The 21,032-nt window shown below is 43.5% G+C and overlaps 1 protein-coding gene across 2 annotated transcripts; it reads right to left on the bottom strand.

The window, feature by feature from the left end:
- Positions 1 to 1,072: 1,072 nt before the first annotated feature.
- Positions 1,073 to 17,932, bottom strand: CRK (CRK proto-oncogene, adaptor protein). 2 transcript variants are annotated; one of them, XM_059486703.1, is made up of 3 exons: positions 17,617 to 17,932; positions 9,998 to 10,533; positions 1,073 to 4,320 (listed from the first exon to the last, which is right to left on the bottom strand). In XM_059486703.1, exons 1-3 carry the CDS (start codon positions 17,858 to 17,860, stop codon positions 4,183 to 4,185), a joined length of 918 nt encoding a protein of 305 aa, XP_059342686.1. In that variant the 5' UTR covers positions 17,861 to 17,932; the 3' UTR covers positions 1,073 to 4,182. The 2 variants fall into 2 exon arrangements, with proteins under 2 accessions (XP_059342686.1, XP_059342687.1); XM_059486704.1 differs by having other exon boundaries at positions 10,168 to 10,533.
- Positions 17,933 to 21,032: the final 3,100 nt, after the last annotated feature.

The raw sequence follows: 21,032 nt of genomic DNA, 5'->3' as shown, positions 1-21,032 counted from the left end.
ACAGCCTAATCCAAGGAAATACAGCACAATTTGCTGATGCAATCCTTGCCTGCCCTTTGCCCCCTGAACTTTCACATTAATTCATTCAACCACTGCTGCAGCCAAACCCCACAGCTGGAAGGAGAGGGAATGGAAAAGGAAAAGCATTTTCTGCATGAGCCCTGTGCTCCATCAGCTCAGGGAGCTCTGCAGACACCAGAGCAAGGTGGAGCAGGAGGGGATGGCTGGCAGGGCCCTCTCCCTTTTGGCTCTGAAATTCTCCCAGCTAATCTCATTAAAAGGCACCTTTGCAGTGGGTGAGCACTGGAGCAAAGCTGGGGGCTTCTACCTATGAAAAATGACAAGTTTTTTTCCATCTAGAGCTGACAGAATAATCTTTGCTCTGTGGAGACACACCAAGATTCTTATCCCTGGGGCCTAAGGGCCACTGTCCCCTCGCAGTTTTTAAGGAATAGTGTGGCAAAAGTAGCTTTAATGCAGATTGATGTTACAAGCATTGCTCCCCATGGGATTCTGATCCTGATTTTCTGTCCTTCAGCCCTGGACAACACCTGCACACCCTGGCCTTTCACTGAGTTAGTGCTCTCACACCACCACACATGAAAACAGCTCTTCTGAACCATTTGTAGATTCCTGCAGGAGATTCTTGCTGGTATTCATTTGTGTAACTTTGTGTTCACTGATATTTCTAAGAATATATGAACAGCTTTTTATCTTCCCAACCTTCCCATCCAAACAATCCCCAGACTATTCCCTGACACACTTGTGCAGGTAGAATTGAGAGCAAGAGCTACAAAATCTCATCTTAACATTTCTCACAAGTTATTTTTGAAATGAGAATACACATTTCCCCCAACCCCTTGACTCATTTAATTACAGAAAGTCACCTTCTTTCAAAAAAAGCCATATTTTATTGTTTGATAAGTTAATTTAGTTAGCTTGGTTTGTCTTATTTCTGTAGTGCTGTGTTTAATTATTTTCATACTAACATGGCCAATTAAAAATGGCCACACCCCCTCTATTTTTAATTATTACATGCAAGTACTCCAAGAACTGATTGAGAATGACTGAGTCAAAGTTTTGGCTATACTTTTATTTACTTCACGTACTATGAACATATACATTACATGCTACAAAAAAATAAAAAAAGGACTTTAACTGTCAAGAAAGTGGATAGTGTTATAATACAATGGCACATGTTCATATTTTTCTTCAAACAGGTTTGGTTAGAATCCTTCCCCAAAACCATTAACAAAAAGGAAGTGTTCTGCTCTTAAAGATGATTAGAAATCTTTGCATTATTAACAAATACAATTCAAACAGATTAACAAGATTTAACCAGGTCATATATTAGTAAAAAGGCAGGGGCTTACCAAAATGAAATATATATTAAAAAACCATAGCAGCCAGTTGTACTTTTTAGTGTGATATAACGTGTAAATGCACCAGAAGAACACAGTGTAATTGAGCATTCTGCTTTCATGGTGTATTTCTAGAAATGATTATTCTAGTTCTAACACCTGCCTATGCACAAGAGACCAAAACCACAGCCAAGGAAGAGACAAAAGATTGTGACCAACATTCTGAGCAATGATTTTTCTGCACGCATTGGGAGAAGGGAGGGAACAAACAGCAGAGGATAAACAAAGGCCACAAAAGGATTTCCTCTACATGTTCATGGACATGGGTTCTACCTATTTGCCTTGAAGAGCCTGACAAGTTGAAATGTCTATTTTGTCCAAATTCATACTCCTTTCTATCACCTATGAAACAAAATCACATTTCAGCTTAGAACTGAAGAGTGGAAAACAGTTGCATTAATGTATCAATCAGCTAAAAAAACTGCTTGACAAGAACTTGGGATTCTAGTGTAACAGCAGCTATCAAGACTCCTCTAGTTTCCTTATTTTGCTCTTTCAAAGTGTACAAATATTCACAATTTATACAGTCTTAACAAAACCACATCTACAAAGTTTGCAGGGAACTTGCTAGTTAATTCAATTAAAGTCTTTTGTATTAAAAAGGCAAGGTTTGCATAATAAAACTTCCAGAAAAATGATCTTTTGGTATCTGAATTCCTGATTGGAAAGGTAGAAATATATGGGCTTTCATTAAGTGCAGTTGGCAGAAATCCTTCAGAACAGTGTCACTCTAATGGCACACTGTTTATTGTGTTCCTTTTGCAATACCTGAAGAAAAACATAAGAATATATGGGCTACTGAAAAACTCAGTATTAAGTCTGTTATTCAGAGTGCAGCTAACAGTTATAGTGAATATCAGGATCACAGGAAAACAAATCAGCCTTAAAGAACTTGATGAGTTAGAGTTAGTTTCACAATTTTTTTGCCCTCAAAGTAAATTTTGTACTAAGCTAGAAGAGCTCTCACAATCACTGGCATGTCACCCTAACCAGAATAGCAATCCAAGGTAGAACAGAGCTGCAATTCCTCATTTCCATTCTTACCCCACTGTCCCTGCTGTCAGTTTTTGACATTAATCCTCAGTAGTGCTCATGAGACTGGTGATGGACAAGTGTGATCAACGTTAGTCCACAGAATTAATGAGTGCCCATAACCTGAACATTACTCAGACTTGCTGATGGATTAATTTTGAAGTAAAACAACTAGTACTTAAATAGAACAGAAATATTATAATTTCCAGCATGTTACAGAGTTCTGAGGTAAAGTGTTACCAGTATGGTTGTAGGGTTGGTGCCTTGCAGCAAAGGCCTTTGCAACCCGTGAGCCTTGGGGTCACATGGTGTGAAGCAACCAAACCCAACAGTTTCAGTTTGATGCTATTTAGAAAAACCCTTCTGCATGGATTATACTGTAGTCAAAGTTACAAAATTTAGTTTGGTCACCAGAGTGCTGTGCTTGGAAAACAACCCAGGGTACAGGCAAGGGAGAGTTATTTCAGTGTTTAATTTCAGTTTACAAAACTTACTAAATCCATTCTGATTTATATTAGAGAAAACCAGATAATTAGAAGAACAGACTAAAAAACAACCATCAAGCAGTGCATAAAGTGCCTACTCAATGCACTGATTTTCATCATGAGCTAGGAAGCCATATTTACTCTATTATGCCTTTTGAGAATCAATCCAGAAGCACACAATTATTTTCCATTAGTTTATTAAAAATAAAATCCTCATGAGTTCACTATCAAATATTTTACAGATGGGAATTAAACCAGAAGAGTCCCCAGACTCTTTAAAATAAAACTAATATTTGGTTTGTCAGTTCACCGTGCTTGACATTGATTTGTACTGTAACAGTATTGTACAATATTGAAGAATTCTAGAAAAATTAAACTAACCCTACACAATTTAATTTTATTGGAAAGCAGTGTCAATATTTTAGTATATTTAGTGAATCAAACACTGCTTTAAAGCTACGTATTAAAGTGCTATGCACGTATTTTTCAGCACTGATATGGAGGTTTACACTTCCATAAGCCTTGTATTTGTGGATAAAAGGAGATACTGTGTGTTAATAAAAATCTTAAATTAAAATCAGCTGCTATGTTTGGAGCATCAACAGTACTGAAGAAATCAATCTAGTGTCCACAAGGTTCTAGAATTCTGAGGTTGATTGGATCTGTCATTTACCATGAAAATGGTAAGGATCTGTAAATCATAAGGCTGTGCCCAACAGGCCCTTGCCTCAGTCTGTGCTGTGCACAGCTAACTGACCATGCAGAGCACTGCAGAGAACCCAGGATGGAAAAAAACACAGAGAGAGCTCCAGGATAAATTTGTGAAATTTCTATCAAGGTATTGAATTGTCTACGGTTGATTTTCATTGCCTGAGGAAGAAGCAACATAAGCAATGGGCCTGGAGAGAGCTATAAATGTTCTCTGAACATCTACAGCACTGCCTTCTCCAGCTGCTGCTGCTGGAAGGTCCAGGCTGCTGTGCACGTGGACATAAGCAGGCATTACAACCTAGAATCATGGCCTAGTTCTGCCACTGGACACAGAGTTATCTACTGTCGTACCCTGAATTACATGACCCTTGCTTAAGGAATGGTGGTGTTGAGTCCCAGGGGTTTGCAGGTTATCAGAATGCTTATCCAAGCAATACCACTTGCAGCGTCGGTCCGAGCTTAGTCTTGATGGCATCTGCAATAAAAACAAGTTGAGATTGTTCCCATCTGTAAGAGCAACTGTTGAGCCACACTCAGCTGAAGTCCTCGTCAGGATTCTGTTGATCCAGCAGACGGACGTGTGTGAATGGAAAGTGACCACGTCTGCCATTACATTCTCCTTCCCACTGACCACTCATGTTAATCTTTGTGACCTTTACCAGCTCACCGACCTGTGGGGTAAGAAATAAACATGTTACAAACCAGAAACACGGGCAGGATCAGCTGCCACCCCTCCCTGGTGTGCTTCACCCACGTGCACCAGATACACACCCAGAAAAAGCAGCTTTAGTCCTGGCAGTGTCTGTGACACCAGCCTGCCCCCAATGCCATTCACTCCAACAAAGTGTATAAAGAAATGTGCCTCGATCAGGTGAGAACTACCTGAATTGAAGAGTCAGCAATCCAAAACCAACCTTTCCAAGTGCTCCTGGGACCTGCCATCAGGTGCTGTCCTGAGAAATGTGCCTTGCTGGGCTGACAGAGGCCTGCACACTGCTGGGACTCCACCCAGAGCCTCATAAAACAAGGCACCTCTATTCCTACTTGCACCTGGACCAAGTGGACACTAACCTGCAAGCTCAACTGCTCCTTAGCTTTGGAATCCCACTTTTCAAGCTGGAAAGTGGAGGATCTCTCACTCTTCACAGATTATAACAAGTGTAAGAAGTGCCATAAGGCTGCTCTGTTCCTGCTCTGGACATCCACAGTCAGCCACTACCAAAGGCAAAGCCAGATGGCATTTCAGGCTTTCCCAGCATGGATTTCTCAGAGAAATAAATCCCACTGAATCACAGAATTGTTTAAGTTGGAAAAGATCTTCAGGGTCATCGAGTCCAGCCATTAACTCAGCACTGCCAAGTCCAGCACTCATGGGAATAGTAAAGACAACAGATGCCTCTCCCACTTGCCCAGGAATACATCCCCTATTCTAATCTCCACCCTAATACTGCCAGCACCAATTCCAAAGGCAGCCTCTGTCACCCCACTGTGACACAGGGACACACTGCACAGCAGGCCCTTCCCCAGGCTGTGCAGGGAGTTCACACCAGGACACAAGTCTGGGTCTGATCAGTCCCCAGCTCTGTTCATATTTAAGGGCACTTCATTAAGTGGCACTCACACACCCCAAGGAAGCACAATTTACATTGTAGACACTCACTGCAGAGTCAATGAATGCACCACTGAAAAGCTGCCCACCCATTCTACCCCTCTGCAGAATTTTATCAATAATCTGATTTACGAGTAACGTACAACGGTTTTTAGAATTCTTCCCACATCACAGATGGAGGATGCTTTTGGGATAGATAGACTCTATTTTCTTTCACTAATACTGTAAATAAACTCTGAGGGTGTGGCCAAAGGCCTCGCTGCATTTCATCCAGAAATTCACTGAATATATAATTCACACAGATGCTCATCACTGTGTTCCAAATCCATCTAAAATACAACCTCATTATTTGCACTTTCCAGGCAGCCAGCAAAGAACAAGGAAAACAATTTCAGATGTTACCATTCTCCATTAACTTTACAGGTTTTAATCACTTGAAATCTTTTGTCAGAACAGCTTTTAACAGTTCATAAATTCAACCCCTTTCATGGACATTTAATTAAGCTTCCCATACCTCTCATGATTACTTATCTGGTAATGAGAGGCCCATTGGGACTCTTGCTGTAGCTTTATTTTTGCCTTTTGTAGTCATTAGTATAGACATTTTAATGAATCATATTTTGAAGAAAATCCTCTTATGTATTAGCTACAGGCAAAAAGAAGCCTTCCTCCAGTTCTGAATGCAAGCTTCAGCTCTTTAGGAATTTAATCATGCAGTTTGTATAATTTTGCTACTGCTAATAACCACTGGGGGGTTGTACCAACAAAAATACTCTGCTGACCAAAACAATACATCAGCTATCATTTAACAAGGGTAAGATTTAATGTGACAATACTAGAAGTGGAAAATCTGATTTCCTAATCACAGCCATGACAGAACAATGTCCCAGATAACTTCAAACTGCTTCAGACCTGGATATAATCTACAGATCAGCCCTCACCAGAGCAGTGTTTAACCTCCAGCCCACTGGGAAGGGAAAAGCACCACTTGCACTGGTTTGCAGACTGTGGGCCTGTGCTCTGTCACACCTAATTAGTGTTCATTAGGGTTTATCTTGGATGCCTTACAATAAACTCACCTGCAGAAGGTGGGTTCAACAGAGCAGTGACACAGTTACACTGTGGGGTGCTTGGGAAGCTCCCCTGCTCCCCCAGCATCCTGCAGCTGGTTTTTGGTTCCAGGGGTGTTTCAGGGTCACTGCAGCCAAGGGACACTCAATTATGAATTCCCCTTACCATACAGAGCTACACTTGAAAGCTGCTTTTTGGTAACTGTTAAATGAGGAGAGACCTCTGAGATCAAATATTCCTTTTTGGCCAGTAATTTCATTTAGCAGACACACTGATACGGTTTTTTATTCCCATTTCATTTATATATATATATAAACCTTCTCATTCATTCTTACATATGTATCTATATATCTGTACATCTGCCAAAGCAGGACTAATTTTAAGCAAGCACGAACCATTTCACAAATGCTGCCTTAATAAAACGGCTCCATTAGATCCTGACTAACTGAAAGATCTTTCTAGATCTGCTTCAAACCTCTGCCTAGCAAGCTGCATTTCAACCACTCTCCTGAAGACAATACAGAGAAACCTTCCAAAAATTACTTATGATTACAAGTGCTGAAGTTTTAAAACCTTTAGGCAAGGAGTGGACGCTGTCTCTGAATTCTCCTCACTTTCAGCATTGATTTATGGCCACATCAGTCCATAGTGCATCATCCCACCAAGCACAGCACCTCAGGAACAACACTGTACCCTGCTAGAAAGCCAGCTTTGTCTCAGTCTTCATCAGAAGCTTTAAAACTAAATATACCCCATATGCTTCAAAGCAAAACTGAAGGTTCAAGTGAAGACTTCTGTATGCTGTGGTTTTATTCCAAGTACTCCTCTTTGGTGAGGTCAAGGTGGCAGAGTTCTGCTACTGTTACAAAGAAAAAAAATAAATCGATCGATCTCAGAGTCATTCACCACACAGATCTTCCCTTTTCCTCCTCTTTTTTCTCTTAAAATACACTGAAATCTCCTTGCATAGGTCCAGTTACATGCAAAATAAATGTTAACTTCTCCTGCTGAATCTTTTCTCCATAATAGAGCACAGACTTTATTAGAACATCATCTGCTCTGATCCTCCTTCCCTGAACTCTTCAAAAGCATGTCAGGCTTAAAATAACAGAACAGCACAGATATTCTATTTGCAGTTTGGGCAAAAACTGTTTGATGTTAAGAATCTATTTTTCTCAGAGAAGCAGTGGGATCCACCCCCTGCCATGAATATTGCCAGATTTAAGGATAAGAGTTTTCATTTGGAAAGAATCCCACTTGCTGTATTTATAAAGAGGTCTGGGCAAAAATGGCCTGATCAGATTTACATAATGCTCTCTACTAAGTTATCTAAGAAAGAGATCTCTAAATAAACAGAGAAGGAACACCATGAAGTGAAAGGGAATGTGGAGAAAGGAAACAACAAGAGACAGCACTTTGATAGACAGGATGAAGAAAAACTTGGATAAAATGAAATATTGCTTTTTTCCTTGTACAGACATTGAAAGCAACTCAGTAACATTGTGATTGGAAGTGATAAAAGCTGCAAAGCTTTGAAGGCCACTGGAAGCAGTGATAAATGGCTCACTTTTTAAAACTAAATGTTTGCAATATTACATACAGAATGAAGAACTACAAGTGCTATTGCATTTCTTAAATGGAGAGCAAGACAGGAATGTAACACCCTAACCAGGAGGGCCAAGGTGTCTAATGATAAATATTGAAGTAGTTTTAAGAGGCCCACAAAGGCCATTTCTGGACACCAGAAATCCCCTGTGGTCTCACAGCCAAGCTGAGCTGACACTTCTCAGCTGCCTCTCCCAAATCCTTCAGCTACTCAGCCTCTCCCATCAGTTAGTAAAAGACTCTAGAGGTGTAAGGTAGCTCAGAAAAGAGAGGTGTTACCCACAAAGCTGCTCTTCCTACAGCACTGCACTCTTGCCAGATCATGTGAGTTTGGTGAAGAGGATTGAACTAACCCAAGATCAGCCCTGGCACCCACAAGCTGCTCTCCAGCGTGGAAAGCATTTCCTTTCACTCTAAGTTGCTTATGGCCTGGATTAGCAGCATTTCCTCACCCTCCCTGTTTCACTCCATGCTCCCAAATCCTGCACTGGGCAGCAGTGTGGGGTTCTTTGGTGGAATAAAGTGTGAAGTTAAGGCTTAAGAGAATGCAAAATTCAGAAAGAAAACCAAAAGGGTTTGCTAAATATGCCACAACAGTATCCAGAGGCTCACAACCAATCTAACATCTGGTGATTACAACAGCCTGCATTCAGGAATCTTCCCAAGCTCCAGGGGGTAACTGGGTGGAAAGGGTGAGAAAAAGGAGAGAGACAGCATTTTAACCTTTATGAGAGTTTGAAGGGTAAAAATCCTCACATTTCCCCAAAATCTGGTCAGTTTACATGAATTTCTATACCTGCTTCTCAACCCAAAAATATTCAGCCCTATAACAGAATGTGCAGCAACTCAAGAGTGTATCTCCTACCTACATGGGAGAGATTTCCCACCTGCCAGGCTGTACATCAGTGACCCACCTGCAGCCTGTGCTGCACCTCCCACTTCTGCACTGACACACACCTACAGCTGCCAGGTCCCTGAAGTCCTGGAGTGCCTCCTGTGCTATGCACAATTGCACAAAGAATTTGAGAGTGCAGAGGAGATGCTCTGACTCAGCACAGAAACTGTTTTTTTTCCCAAGTACTTAAAATGTTATATAAACAGGAAGTCAATTAGGTATCAGGAAATTCCAGAGCCTCTGGCTCAAAGAAAGCCTAGATTAAAGGATACAATTTACATATCCTAAGGCAAAGGTCTGCCACAGGGAATACCTTACTCTCAATTTCCTCAAGTGTAACTTGGGAGAGAACTATCTGATGTGGAGAGATAGAGCACTCCAGTCACTTTTTTAAGAGGAAAAAAGACAAATCAAAAAGAGCCTGTGCAATTACTTGGTCCTGTCAGGAAGTGAATCAACCTGGGGAAAACTCAGTGCTTTACTACAAACCCTGCTCCATCAATCACTGCTTTGTACCAGACCTAACAAACTGTGGTGTGAACAAGTGCTATTGCATTTCTTATCAATCACTGCTTTATACCAGACTAACAAACTGTGGTGTGAACTGTGAAATGCTCTTGCCTCAAACCTAAACCCAAAGTCATCTGCTTGAGGTGATGTTACAATTAAATTCTGTGTGTGATCATCATCTCAGTCCAGGTAATTTCAAAGTGTAGCAATGTTTCCACTGATTGCTTTAAAACTGCTGACACATTGGGGAGAAAAAAATGCCCAACACAACACAAACCAACAAACAACCCAGCACACCTTGTACAGATTGTGGTGAGGCACACAACAGCAAACACAGGTTCAGACATACAATTTATGAGCTGCTCCCTCTCCCTCCCCCCAAAATAAACATTTCAGAACTGAAAACATGGATGGGGAAACACTTATGTTAGTGACGGTTGACAACAGACACAATACTGGTTCATTAACCTAGTAATAATTAACAATAATCTAATTTAAAAGTGACTCAAGTCACTCATTTTATCCATAACTTATTAATGATGACATAAAACCAGTATTACAAAGCTTTTCCCTTTCTCATTCCTCTAAAACTACCACGTGAGCAAAAGGGAAATCCCTTGAACAGATCTCTTCCTTCTACATTTTGCCCATTATGTACCTCCAAAGCCAAGGCTGTCTTGTCGTAGGCATTAGGGACTCGCTTCTGGATAACCCGGGCATAAATGGGGCCATTCTGGAGGTTAGGGAGCGGAGTGTTGATGCTGGGCTGGGCATAGGGCCCTGGCTCCGGCCCACCCAGTGGTTGTGGGTGGGAACTATCCTGGTTACCTCCAATCAGAGTGGGGACTGAAGCAGAGGAAGGTCTATACTTCTCGACGTAAGGAACGGGAATCATTCCCCTCTTCCCTTCGCTGTCTTCTGCGTTCCACCACTGCTCTTCAGGCTTATCGCGGATTCTCAGGATGTCTCCTTTCTTAAAGGGGAGATCTTCCTCATCATTGCCATTAAAGTCAAAGAGGGCTCGCACATACTCGGCCTCCTCCTGCCTGAGGATGACCCCGCTATTCTGCCTCGAGCGCGAGACCGGTTCTATCAAGGTTGTAGTGTCCAAATAGTGAATTTTGTAGAATTCCAGTAAAGATGGCAAAGAATCAAACTCTTGGTCACCTATTCGAAACCTGGTGGGATTCGACCCTGAAAAGAGAAGGCAACATGTCAAGGAGAGCATTGAAACTACAAATCAAACATTTGAGAAGACAAATACATTTAAACAGAAGTATTTCAACACCGAATTTGATCACCTTGACATCATATTCAGCTTTTCTGAACATTTTCAATCAAAGGCAGCACTATCATGACCATGAGTAGTTTTTTTAAAAAGATTTTTTCAAGGAAAGAAAAGAGAAATTCTCTGGCATCGCCAAACTTCCCAAATTATGATAAAAATATCTTTGTTTCTTTCAGTGTTATATGGACCCAACAGATGAAAATGCTCAATACATCAGGAGCCTGTACAATTCCCCTGTTTTATACTCTAAATATAGGAAGCAAATTTTGGTACCATTTCAAGGAAATTATTTTTTGTAACTCTCTTCTGCTGCTCAGATCTATTTCCAAAGAACAACACTGCAATAATGGTTATTTACCTGTTGTAACACCTTGCATTAAAGGCATGGACACTACAGAAAACTGCTTTGCACAGCAGCAAACAAATTAAGTTATTTTTCATTTTGATAAAAGATACCAGCAAAGAAAATTATCTCCATTCTATGCAATGTAAAGCAACAACCTATATTTTCATAACAGGAATGACTCAGCCTTTTAATCTCATGTCTTGTAGCTTCTTTGCCATGTTTGTCAGATGGAGCCTAAGCCATAAATCCAAACCTCAAATACACTGGAATACAGATGATGTTCACATCCAAGCCATTACAAGCATCACTACAAGTGCAGAATATCCATTTCCAATCTGTGTGCTGTGCTTTTTTTTCCACTCTATGTCCTTCAGGCTCAGCTGGGGAAAAACACACACATGATGTTCTATTTCCACCATATCCCGTGCCACCAGCTATGGGAAGAACTGGGGAAGGCTGGGGGAAGGGAGTGCAGATGAAAAGATTTATACTTTAATGAGTAACTCTTTTAGCAAGACAGAGATGCTTACTTTGCAAGTCTGTTTTCTCTGCAGGGAATATCTAACAGTCCCAAGCCTTAGCTCTGGAGTACAAAGCTAGCAGAATCTTTCAAGCTGTCACTGATCCAAAACTCCCTGCAAAGTAGCACTGTCAGCATGGAAAGCTAATGTTACAACAAGTTCTTTCAGGAGAGCAGAAAGGGGTTCTAAGAGAGAAAAGGGCAGATTCAATGAGACCAACACCCGAGAAATGAGTTCTGAAGTATCCTGAAGGAACAGCAGCATTAGTGGGGCTGCTTAAAGGAAATCCAAAGGAGCAGAACTAAGTCATTGCAAAAAGCATGTTTGCATGCTTTAACAGCTCTGAAAGGCTCTCTAAAGAAATGAATACAAACACAGTGAGCCAAAACCCAAAAGCAATAGCCTTGAAAAACTGCAAAAAAACCCCCTCAAACCGGCATCACCAGAGATAAAGGAAGTTAATGTAATTATCAGTGAGAAAAGTGAGCCCAGCATGGGAAGAGATTTAAGAATCCATCATATTCTCCCACAGTGTAATGCTGAGAGGATGCAAAACCCCCTCAAGTTTTGTTGCTGAGATGTAACATAGAGCTCTAGACTTGGCCAGAACCCTGGAATTTCATCCCAGTGGCACTGTCAGCTCTGTGGGCTCACAGGACAGGAATTCTGGCTGGACAGGCAGCGTGCCTGCACCACTTCAAACAGCTCAGTGGGAAACAGGGAATGCTGCACTTCACTAGAGGCAGAAGTGGGGAACACAGCAGGTCTCAGACCAACCTGGTGACAGAAACGTGCAAATATCTAGCACTATTTTACCTTTAGCTTTAAGGATCAAACTTGACATCTGAGCAAAAAGAAAAAGTCATGGGAACTTGAAGAGCAGGGCAGCAAAGCTCTTTGCAACCCACATGGAGAAGACAGTCTCAGGGAAGTTCACTGACATGGAACTTATTTCACATGACAGAAACAGAGATCCTGAAACACCAATTTACCTCAGTGAAACCTGCTACAAGCTGACTCAGCCAGGGGGCTGAGCTCTGTCAGCAATGTGGGATTCACTGAGAAATCTTCACAGGTCACAGGAAATGAGCAGTTCATCAGTAACATTCATCAGCCTGGTCAATCTTCAATCTCCACCAGGATGAACAAGGCATTTTGGAGTGTCTTTTTTTCCTTTGGAACAGGTTCACCCTCTTGAATTAATGCACAACAGCCTGAGGGACCTGCCAAATGTACCTGAATACAAGTTGGACTTTAAAAAGAAAAGTCCTCTGGAACATTATGTACAGAGGAGTGACAGAAATCACTGTACTGTATCCTGGAAAATCAGATCCTAAGAGGTGTTTTACACAGCTGAACAACAGCCAGAGGACACAGACCCTCCAAACTCTGGGATCAGAAAGATCAATGCACTCCTTGAAAGGACAGAGAGAAAAGCATCAGAAAGGAGAGATGTCACCCTCCCAAAGACCACACTGCCAGAAAACCACGTGCACTTCTGATGCTTTTCTTTTAGAAAATGTAATGTGGCTACAGAAGATCTAGAACAAGAAATCTATAAACTTAATCTAAATTAATCATCAATTAATATCAAGGCAGCAATCTCATAATTATCTGGAGAACTTAAATAGAAGACTCCTAAAATTTAGCTAAAACACGCATAAAAAGGTCAACATAGTTCAAAGTCACAGGTGGTAAAATGCAGATTGGAAATAAAACACAATTCCACCTTCCCAAGCAAGTGGAAAACTTTCCATCAGTTTAAATCTTTTGTGGATGTTCTTCAGCTACCATGAACCAAGGGATGTTCACATGCAGTGGGGAAATTAATTATTCCACTCCCTACAGGCTCCTGACTTTTGTCACTCCCTGGTACAATGAAATTCACAGATTAACAGATTTCAGAGGAATTCTTCAGCCTCTTGTTTGAACTGTGACACTGCTCATACCTGCAGGCCAATGGAATAATTCTAACAAAATCTAACAAAGAAAAAGTTACAGCATCAAGGTGAGTGGGGTTTTTTGGGAATAAGAGCAGCTTTCCTCATGATCCTGGGATCCCTCTGGAAGGCACAAGCCTGAGCAGCACAGTGTGCACATCTCCTGAAGCTCCCAGAAGAGCACAAGCATGGAAAGGTGAGTCCTTTGTCACGTCCTGTGGAAACTGGGACACTTGAGTTCTGGAAATTCTCTTTCTGCAGCCTGGCACAGCTGGAGAAGCTGCTCAGGGAGTACCTCCAACACCAGCACTGCTCAGCTGAGCAAGAGGAACTTTCTGAATGAGAAGCACAAAGGGCTGAGTATCCTCTTCTTTCCTGACTCCACCTCCACTAACATCACTCCAGCCATCTCAGGATGCCACAAAAGGGGAGGAAAGAGTTAAAATCCAAAGAGTCCCACAACTGAAGAACGTTTCAAACCTGGCTCATATCAGTTCTCTCTTTATGATGCACATTCCCTCCTGTCACAGCCCTCTGACACTGAGCTGCCTTGTGTCAGTCTGGGAAAAGTGCTGGTGTGTGTTTTAAATATTGTCCAGATCTTGGGGATCAGGGCTATAAACCACCCAATATTGTGCTGGTTGGGCAGGTGGTGAAACCACAGAGACACTTCTCACCTTCTCAGACATCTCAGGGGGTTTGCATTTCTCCCTTCACTCCAATTGTGTCAATAAGGAGTTTTCTCTTCATTCCCAAGCTTTGGAAATTTTCTTTCACAGAAATACAGGTCTTTATTTTTACATCTAGTTTTATTCTACAAGGGTGGCTCCCTTTCCCAATTCAGAGTGTTTAGGGCCAGCAAAGCTGTTCTTATCAGCCAGAGCAGCAGTAAGACACCCCAGTGATGTCAGCCACTTCCTCCTGGAGCAGATGGGAACTGGGCTCTGAAGGCATCACATTCCAGCCCTTGTGCTTCCCCCACCCCCTCAGGGACACCTCTTTTCCTTGTTCTCAAGTACCTTCCTACTCATGCTGAGCAGAACAAATAAACCCCATGAACACCCTATAAAAACATAAAACTCCATTGAGTGGAAGAGCTCTGAGCACACCAGGAAAACATTCACTGAGGAGTTACACTCATTTCTGATCACTGCACTCATCATTTACAGATCACAGGATAACAGCAGATGTCTAATACAGCACTTTATAAAGTTACAACTAGTTTGCATTTCAATGTATTTTTATCCCAATATAAAAATGAAAATAAAACCAAAAGCATGAGAGCTAAACCACTCTGCTCACTAGTTACAACTAGTTTGCATTTCAATATATTTTTATCCCAATATAAAAATGAAAATAAAACCAAAACCCAAGCATGAGAGCTAAACCACTCTGCTCACACATGCCTAAAGCCACCTCACCCAGGGCTGAGTGTGGGTATCATTCTGTGAGGATTCTGTGATTCCAGGAGGTTCAGTCACAATGGAAGTGATTAAGAAAAATTCATTGCAGACTCATGCTCTTGTGCAAACATCCATTTCTGCATTTTATCTGTTATATTTGCCTACTTCAGACAGACAAATTTAATAACATTATAAGGCTTCTGTCTTTATAATGCTGCACTCTCAACAGAGAACATTTCTATCTTTAGGTATTTCAGGCATTTTTTAGTGCATATCACACATTTTTACCCCAAGCCCCCATGTCACATCATAAACACATGATATATTTAATATTTCCTCTGCTGTCTATCACCATGCTAATGCCTGCATGGAGCACTTGTTTAGGATTTCTTCAGCCATTACTGTGATACCTCATCACAAATTATCCCTTCCCACTGAAAACAGACTGTTTTTCTTTCACATAATTCAGTGATTTATCCTATTTTTTAACAGCCTTGAAACACTCCAGAAAGACATAAAAAATTCTGTTCAATTCTTTTTTCTTTGTTGAAAAATCACCTGCAAGAAGTTAGAAACTGCAGCATCAGTCAAAAGGTCAATTTAACAAAGAGTTTGCAAGTTTACTTTCTACTTCAGAAATCAGAGAAGGTATCATGTTTTTGTGACATTCTGGTTTTTAGGTAAGCCAAAGCCCCTCATCTCATTCATTCTGTGCTGAGGCTTCCCTATCCCTGAGAGCAGCCAGGAGGTTTCACAGACACTGAGCAGCCCAACACAAATCAACCCAAGAACCCAACCTGGAATATTCAAATTTCCCAGAGAGATCTGTGCATTTGCCAAACAATAAATTGGTAAAAAAATTGTACCATACTAAAATATAGTAATTTTGTTTTCCCTACTGTTCTAACTTGGCCACAGTAAAAAAGCAGGACAATCTGCAAACGTTTAGCTCTTTTTACTGCATTAGCTTCCCTACCCAAACACAGAATCATCTTCAATCTTCTACTGTTTTCACCTCCCTTCCACTGCAGAACAACCTCCCACTTATTTTCTTCTGGAAGAGCACCTTAATTACACTTGGAGTATAATTCAATGTACACCTCCCCAGCACCTTCTTTGGTTGGAGTGTGAAGGCAGCAGCATCAGCATGGAGGCAAGATTTAATTAAAATTACTGAAATCAGCGTGGGAGTGTCTGGAGTGCAGCAGTGATGCATCACCCCTCCCCAGAACCTCCAGGGGACAAATAAAAAGGAGACCAACCACAACATAATTATACTTTTCCAGATATATTAAGCCTACTGTGGCACCAGCTTACACAGCTACTCTTTTAAAACAGAAGAGAATTACAAGGTACTTCATGATTTTAACCAAAGCCAGCCCACAGAATGCCACAAATGTCACTGAGCTTAGGATGTAACACAAGAAAAAAGTCAGGATGGCTGTACTGAAGTGATGCCACTGTTTTTCCAGAGATGAGCTGCTCCCCAAAAAACAACTGCCCAGAAGTGACAGACACTCATGAGCCAGTGTTTCTCACTGTCTTTAAAATCCAATTAGGTTGGACTCACAACAAAGCATCCTGGTGACTGACTCTGCTCCACACAACACCAGCCATCCTTGTCAGCAATTACAGCACCAAACAAACCTCTGCCTGCACACACAGAGCAACAGGAACCCACCACGTTCTGACTCCCACAGCAGCAATAAATTCCATTTCCAGCTGAATTCAGCCACATTTAACTTCTGCCTGTGGAGCTCTGTGACCTGAGTGCACCGTGCAGCTCCAGGAGGTTCCTGGCACAAACAGGATCAGTTTAGACTTTCCCCATTTTTCCAATCTGAAATGCTTCCCCTGTATGACAGTGCAAACCTACTGGCACTAATCTTGTTTTCTCTCAGATTATCTCCTTAGTCAAACACTCTGTGCAGAGACTGAAAAATAAAACAAGTCTTGTTATATCTTTCCACCACTAGTCTCCTATTCCACCCACAGACCTACACCACAGTGTCTCTATCTACTTTCTGCCAAACAAGTTCACCAAATCTCTTATTACACAGGTTTAGTATTATTAAAAATTATCTAGTGGCTCCTTGCAGAGGTGCTAATCACATATCCACATCATTTTTGCAAGGATTAATATCCAAACTCGAGCAGTTCCAGCAGAGGGACACCAGTGCCTTTGAACTGCACATTCTGACACATCTAAGGGTTCTGCACTGCTGGGGTTTACTTGGACTAAACAGCAAAAATTCTGCTTCTCCCTCTGGCACAATCGGCAGTGTGTTGTTTTCATTATTACATGTTCAGCTGATGAGAAATAATATCAAACTTCTCCTTTCAAGGGGAAACAAACCGAACTTCACATCTGATTTCAAGAAACATTCTGAGGAGTTCCCACCACTCAAACTCGAGCTCAGCCTCCCTGATAACGCAAAACTGCCTTGTCAGAAGTCAGGCTTTGGAGATGACACTCGCACAGAACCACCTCCCGGCTGAGATAACACGGGAAATCTATGAATTATCCCTAAGGGGGTCAGGAAAACAAAGAGGTGCGAGGCTGGAGCCGCGGGATGCCCAACTCCAGGACGCTGAATTTCCTGTGGCACAGGACGGCAGGTGCGGACACGGCTGTGCTCGGGCAGCGGCCGCAGCTCCGAACGCGGCTTAACTCCAGCACAAAGCGCTGCAGCCTGCGAACACCGCCCGGGCGCCCGGCGGAGCCGCCCCGGTTGCCCTGCCCGGGCTGCGGGCACCGCCGGCCCTGGGGGTCACTCACCCGGGGCCCCGGGGCCCTCGCCGCCGGACCGCCGGGCTCCCGCCGGCCCCAGGCTGTTGACGATGTAGTGCGAGACGCGGGAGCTCTCGGACACCGACAGCACGAAGTCGCCGGGGATGGTGCTGGAGTCGCGCACCAGGAAGGTGCCGTGGCGCTGGCCCTGCAGCAGCGATACGGCCTCGCCGCGGCTCAGCCGGCCCCAGTACCAGCTCGCCCGGTCCTCGGAGTCGAACTGCCCGGCCATGGGGGCCGCGCTCCTCCCCCGACCGCGGCCGCCGCCGCCCGCGGAGCCGCTCAAAATGGCGGCCCCGGCCTGACCTCACCTACCGGACGTGACCGCACACGGGGAGCCTTGACGTCATCTCCCCGCGCGGGCGGGGTCCGTGTGAGGGCGGCTGGGAGGGGGAGGCGGGAACGGCCGGTGAATCCCGGCAGTGGCGGCATCGATCGGGCTGGGAAACACCGCCGTAATCAGCGAGTCCGACCCGGTACCGGACACCGCCTTCTTAACCACACCGGAGTGCCGCGTCCGGTCGTTTCTTGAACACCTCCGAGCGCGGTGACTCCGCCACATCCCTGGGCAGCCTTTCCAATGACCTTCTCTGGGAAGAAGTTCCTCCTGATATCCAGCCTTACCCTCCCCTGGCACAGCTTGAGGCCGTTTCCCCTCGTCCTGTCCCTTGGGAGCAGAGCCCGACCCCACCTGGCTCCAGCCTCCTTCCCAGCAGTTGTGGAGAGCAAAAAGGTTCCTGCTCCTTTTCTCCAGGCTCAGCTCTCCTGGCTCCCTCAGCCTCTCCTGGTGCTCCGGATCCTCCCTCAGCTCTGTTCCCTTCCCTGGTCATGCTCCAGCCCCTCGATGTCCTTCCTGAACTGAAGGGACACAGCGCTCGAATGTGGCCTTTAAAATGACCAGCACAGGGGAACAATCCCTTCCCTGGCCCTGCTGCCACACCATTCCTTGCCTGCAAAGGTGGGGAAGGGTCTGGAGAGAAACCCTTATGAGAATGGACTGGGGATACTTGGTTTGTTTGGAGAGGAAGACATTGACGTCAAACCTCATTGTGATCTTCAACATCCTTCTGAGGGATAGCACCAACCTCTGCACTGTGACCAGGGACAGGGAAGAGCAGGAGCTGTGCCAGGGCAGGTTTGGGTTGGATTTTAGGAAAAGTTCTTCCCCAGACAGTGCTGGGCACTGCCCAGACTCCCCAGGGAATGGGCACAGCCCCAAGGCTGCCAGAGCTCCAGGAGGGTTTGGACAACACTCCCAGGGATGCTCTGGTATTGTTGGGATGTTTGTATAGGGCCAGAAGTTGGAATAGATGATCCTTGTGGGTGCCTTCTAGCTCAGTATATTGTGTATATTTTCATCTGTACATTGAAGGCTGCAGCTCGCTGTGTTTTCCTTCAGGGCTGTGCCAGCAGCTTCTCTCCTCATCTTCACTGCCAGCCACATATTCCCACCTATGGCTGTGCTAGCACAGCTTCTTTTCATGGCAGTACACACTGAATTGGGCCAACGAGCTGTTCTGGGTTAAAAATAGCCCTGTGAAAGAAAAAGTTTTGTTTTATTCAGGGCAGTTCACTGACTGCAGTACCACAGAGGTCTGCAACAGCAAAGAGCTTAAGTTCCACTGGTGCCACAGAAGAACCATGTGTGTGTGGGCATGCACAAATTAAGAGTTCTATTTGTGAAAACACAGAAATATTTACCACTTTTAGACTGCTCTCCAAGATATCTTAAATGCCAGAGTAGTATGTGTCAATGTGTGTAGAATTCTGCTCCAGCTCTGCTCAGTTCTGTGAGCTTTTTCCAGAAAGGAATGTGCTTTCTCAACTGTGTGTTCTCCCTGTGGCAGCACTTGCATAAACAATGTTAGAGCACAGCTGTCCCTGACTGTGAGGGTGCTGTGCTCCTCCCTGCACCCAATATCCTGCTTTTTTTAGGGCCCTGTAGCTGTGTCCTGGATGGGACTCTGGCATTGTGTGAGGTTACCAGGGTTGTACTAACCTCCACAATATCCCAGTGAGAAAATATTCTGTTTTACAGGTGGGGAGCCTGTGGATTCATCAAATCCATAAGAAAACACCAGGTGCTTGATTTCAGCCTCACAAATGCACATCCTTCCTCTGCCAATGCTGTTCTCTCTCTAGATGGACTGGAGCTAGGAGGAGCCCATATCCATTTGGAAGTCAGTCCCAGTTTCCCTGGTGATGTGTGGGGTGTGCTGGCCAGCTGCAGGGATAGCACACACACTTTCATGGGTTTTTCACAGGTTTGAAAAGCTGCAGATCCTTGTTGAGAGCCCAGGACGGCAGGAGAGTTAAATCATATCCGCAGGAACACGTGTCCTTTCTGTTCAGTGTTCGCAGACCTCAAAACAAAGAAACAAACAACCAATTCTTTATTAGGGCAAAATTCACCATTTTTCTGACTCCTACCAGACCTCTGCAAAAAAGTCTCTTTTTTTTTTTTTTTTTTTTTTTTTTTTTTTTGCAGACTAATTTTTTTCCCCTCCCTTCCCGGTCCCCATCTCCTGTTTTCAGCCGATCCCAGAACTGCGGGAATTGGTGTTTTCCATCAGGTTTTGGTTCTGCTTTTTGCTCACGTTGGGAATTCTGTTGCATGAGCTCTCTCTGGTGGTCAAAGAGGGGAAACCAATAACGCTCCTGCCCTAAATCGCTCCTGTGAGTGTTTTCATGCTGGAATGATTTCATAGGATCTTGGAGTAGTTTGGGTTGGAAGTGACCTCGCAGATCATCCAGGTCTGACCCCCGGCTATGGACAGGAACACCTCAACTAAGGCAGAGCTCCATCCAACTTGGCCTTGATCACTTCCAGGTCATCCACAGCTTCTCTCCTACAGTCACTTTCTCACCTTCATTATTTGTAAAAGCCTTTCCTTACTTAACATTTCTGACAATGACTGGTAGCCTTTCCCAAATTTCTTTTTCCTCCCCTATTTAAACACTGCATCCCTCAGTGGTTTATTACCCTTGCCCCATCCCTGCTGCACAAAGGCTACAACAAAGCACAGCCCTTCTGCTTCCTACAAATTTGAAAACAATTAACATGAATTTTAAGAATTCAGGTGATCTTTCATAGGCAGAGGGATTGCAGAGAGGAATGTGAAAGAAAAACAAAGCTCTGGGACACAGTCTCAGAAGAATAAACCTAAATCAGCTTGAAATGCTGAAGAATTCACTGTTAATTACAAGATCCTCAAAGGAATTACAAAATGTTATGAAAACATTCTATTCACTCACCTAGCAGTAAAAAGCCCCACTGGTACCCAGGTTTTGTTCCCCTCTCCTGATTTTATTGTCCCTACCAGTTGGCCAGAGATTGTTTTTTCCTAAGGAGCTCTAAAATTTTGGCAATGTGTCCAAAGCCACAGTCAGTCAGTTGAAAGTTT

The sequence above is a fragment of the Ammospiza nelsoni genome, chromosome 21 (assembly GCF_027579445.1).
Source record: "Ammospiza nelsoni isolate bAmmNel1 chromosome 21, bAmmNel1.pri, whole genome shotgun sequence".
Taxonomy (NCBI): Eukaryota; Metazoa; Chordata; class Aves; order Passeriformes; family Passerellidae; genus Ammospiza; species Ammospiza nelsoni.
This window is presented reverse-complemented; position numbering and strand designations above follow the sequence as displayed.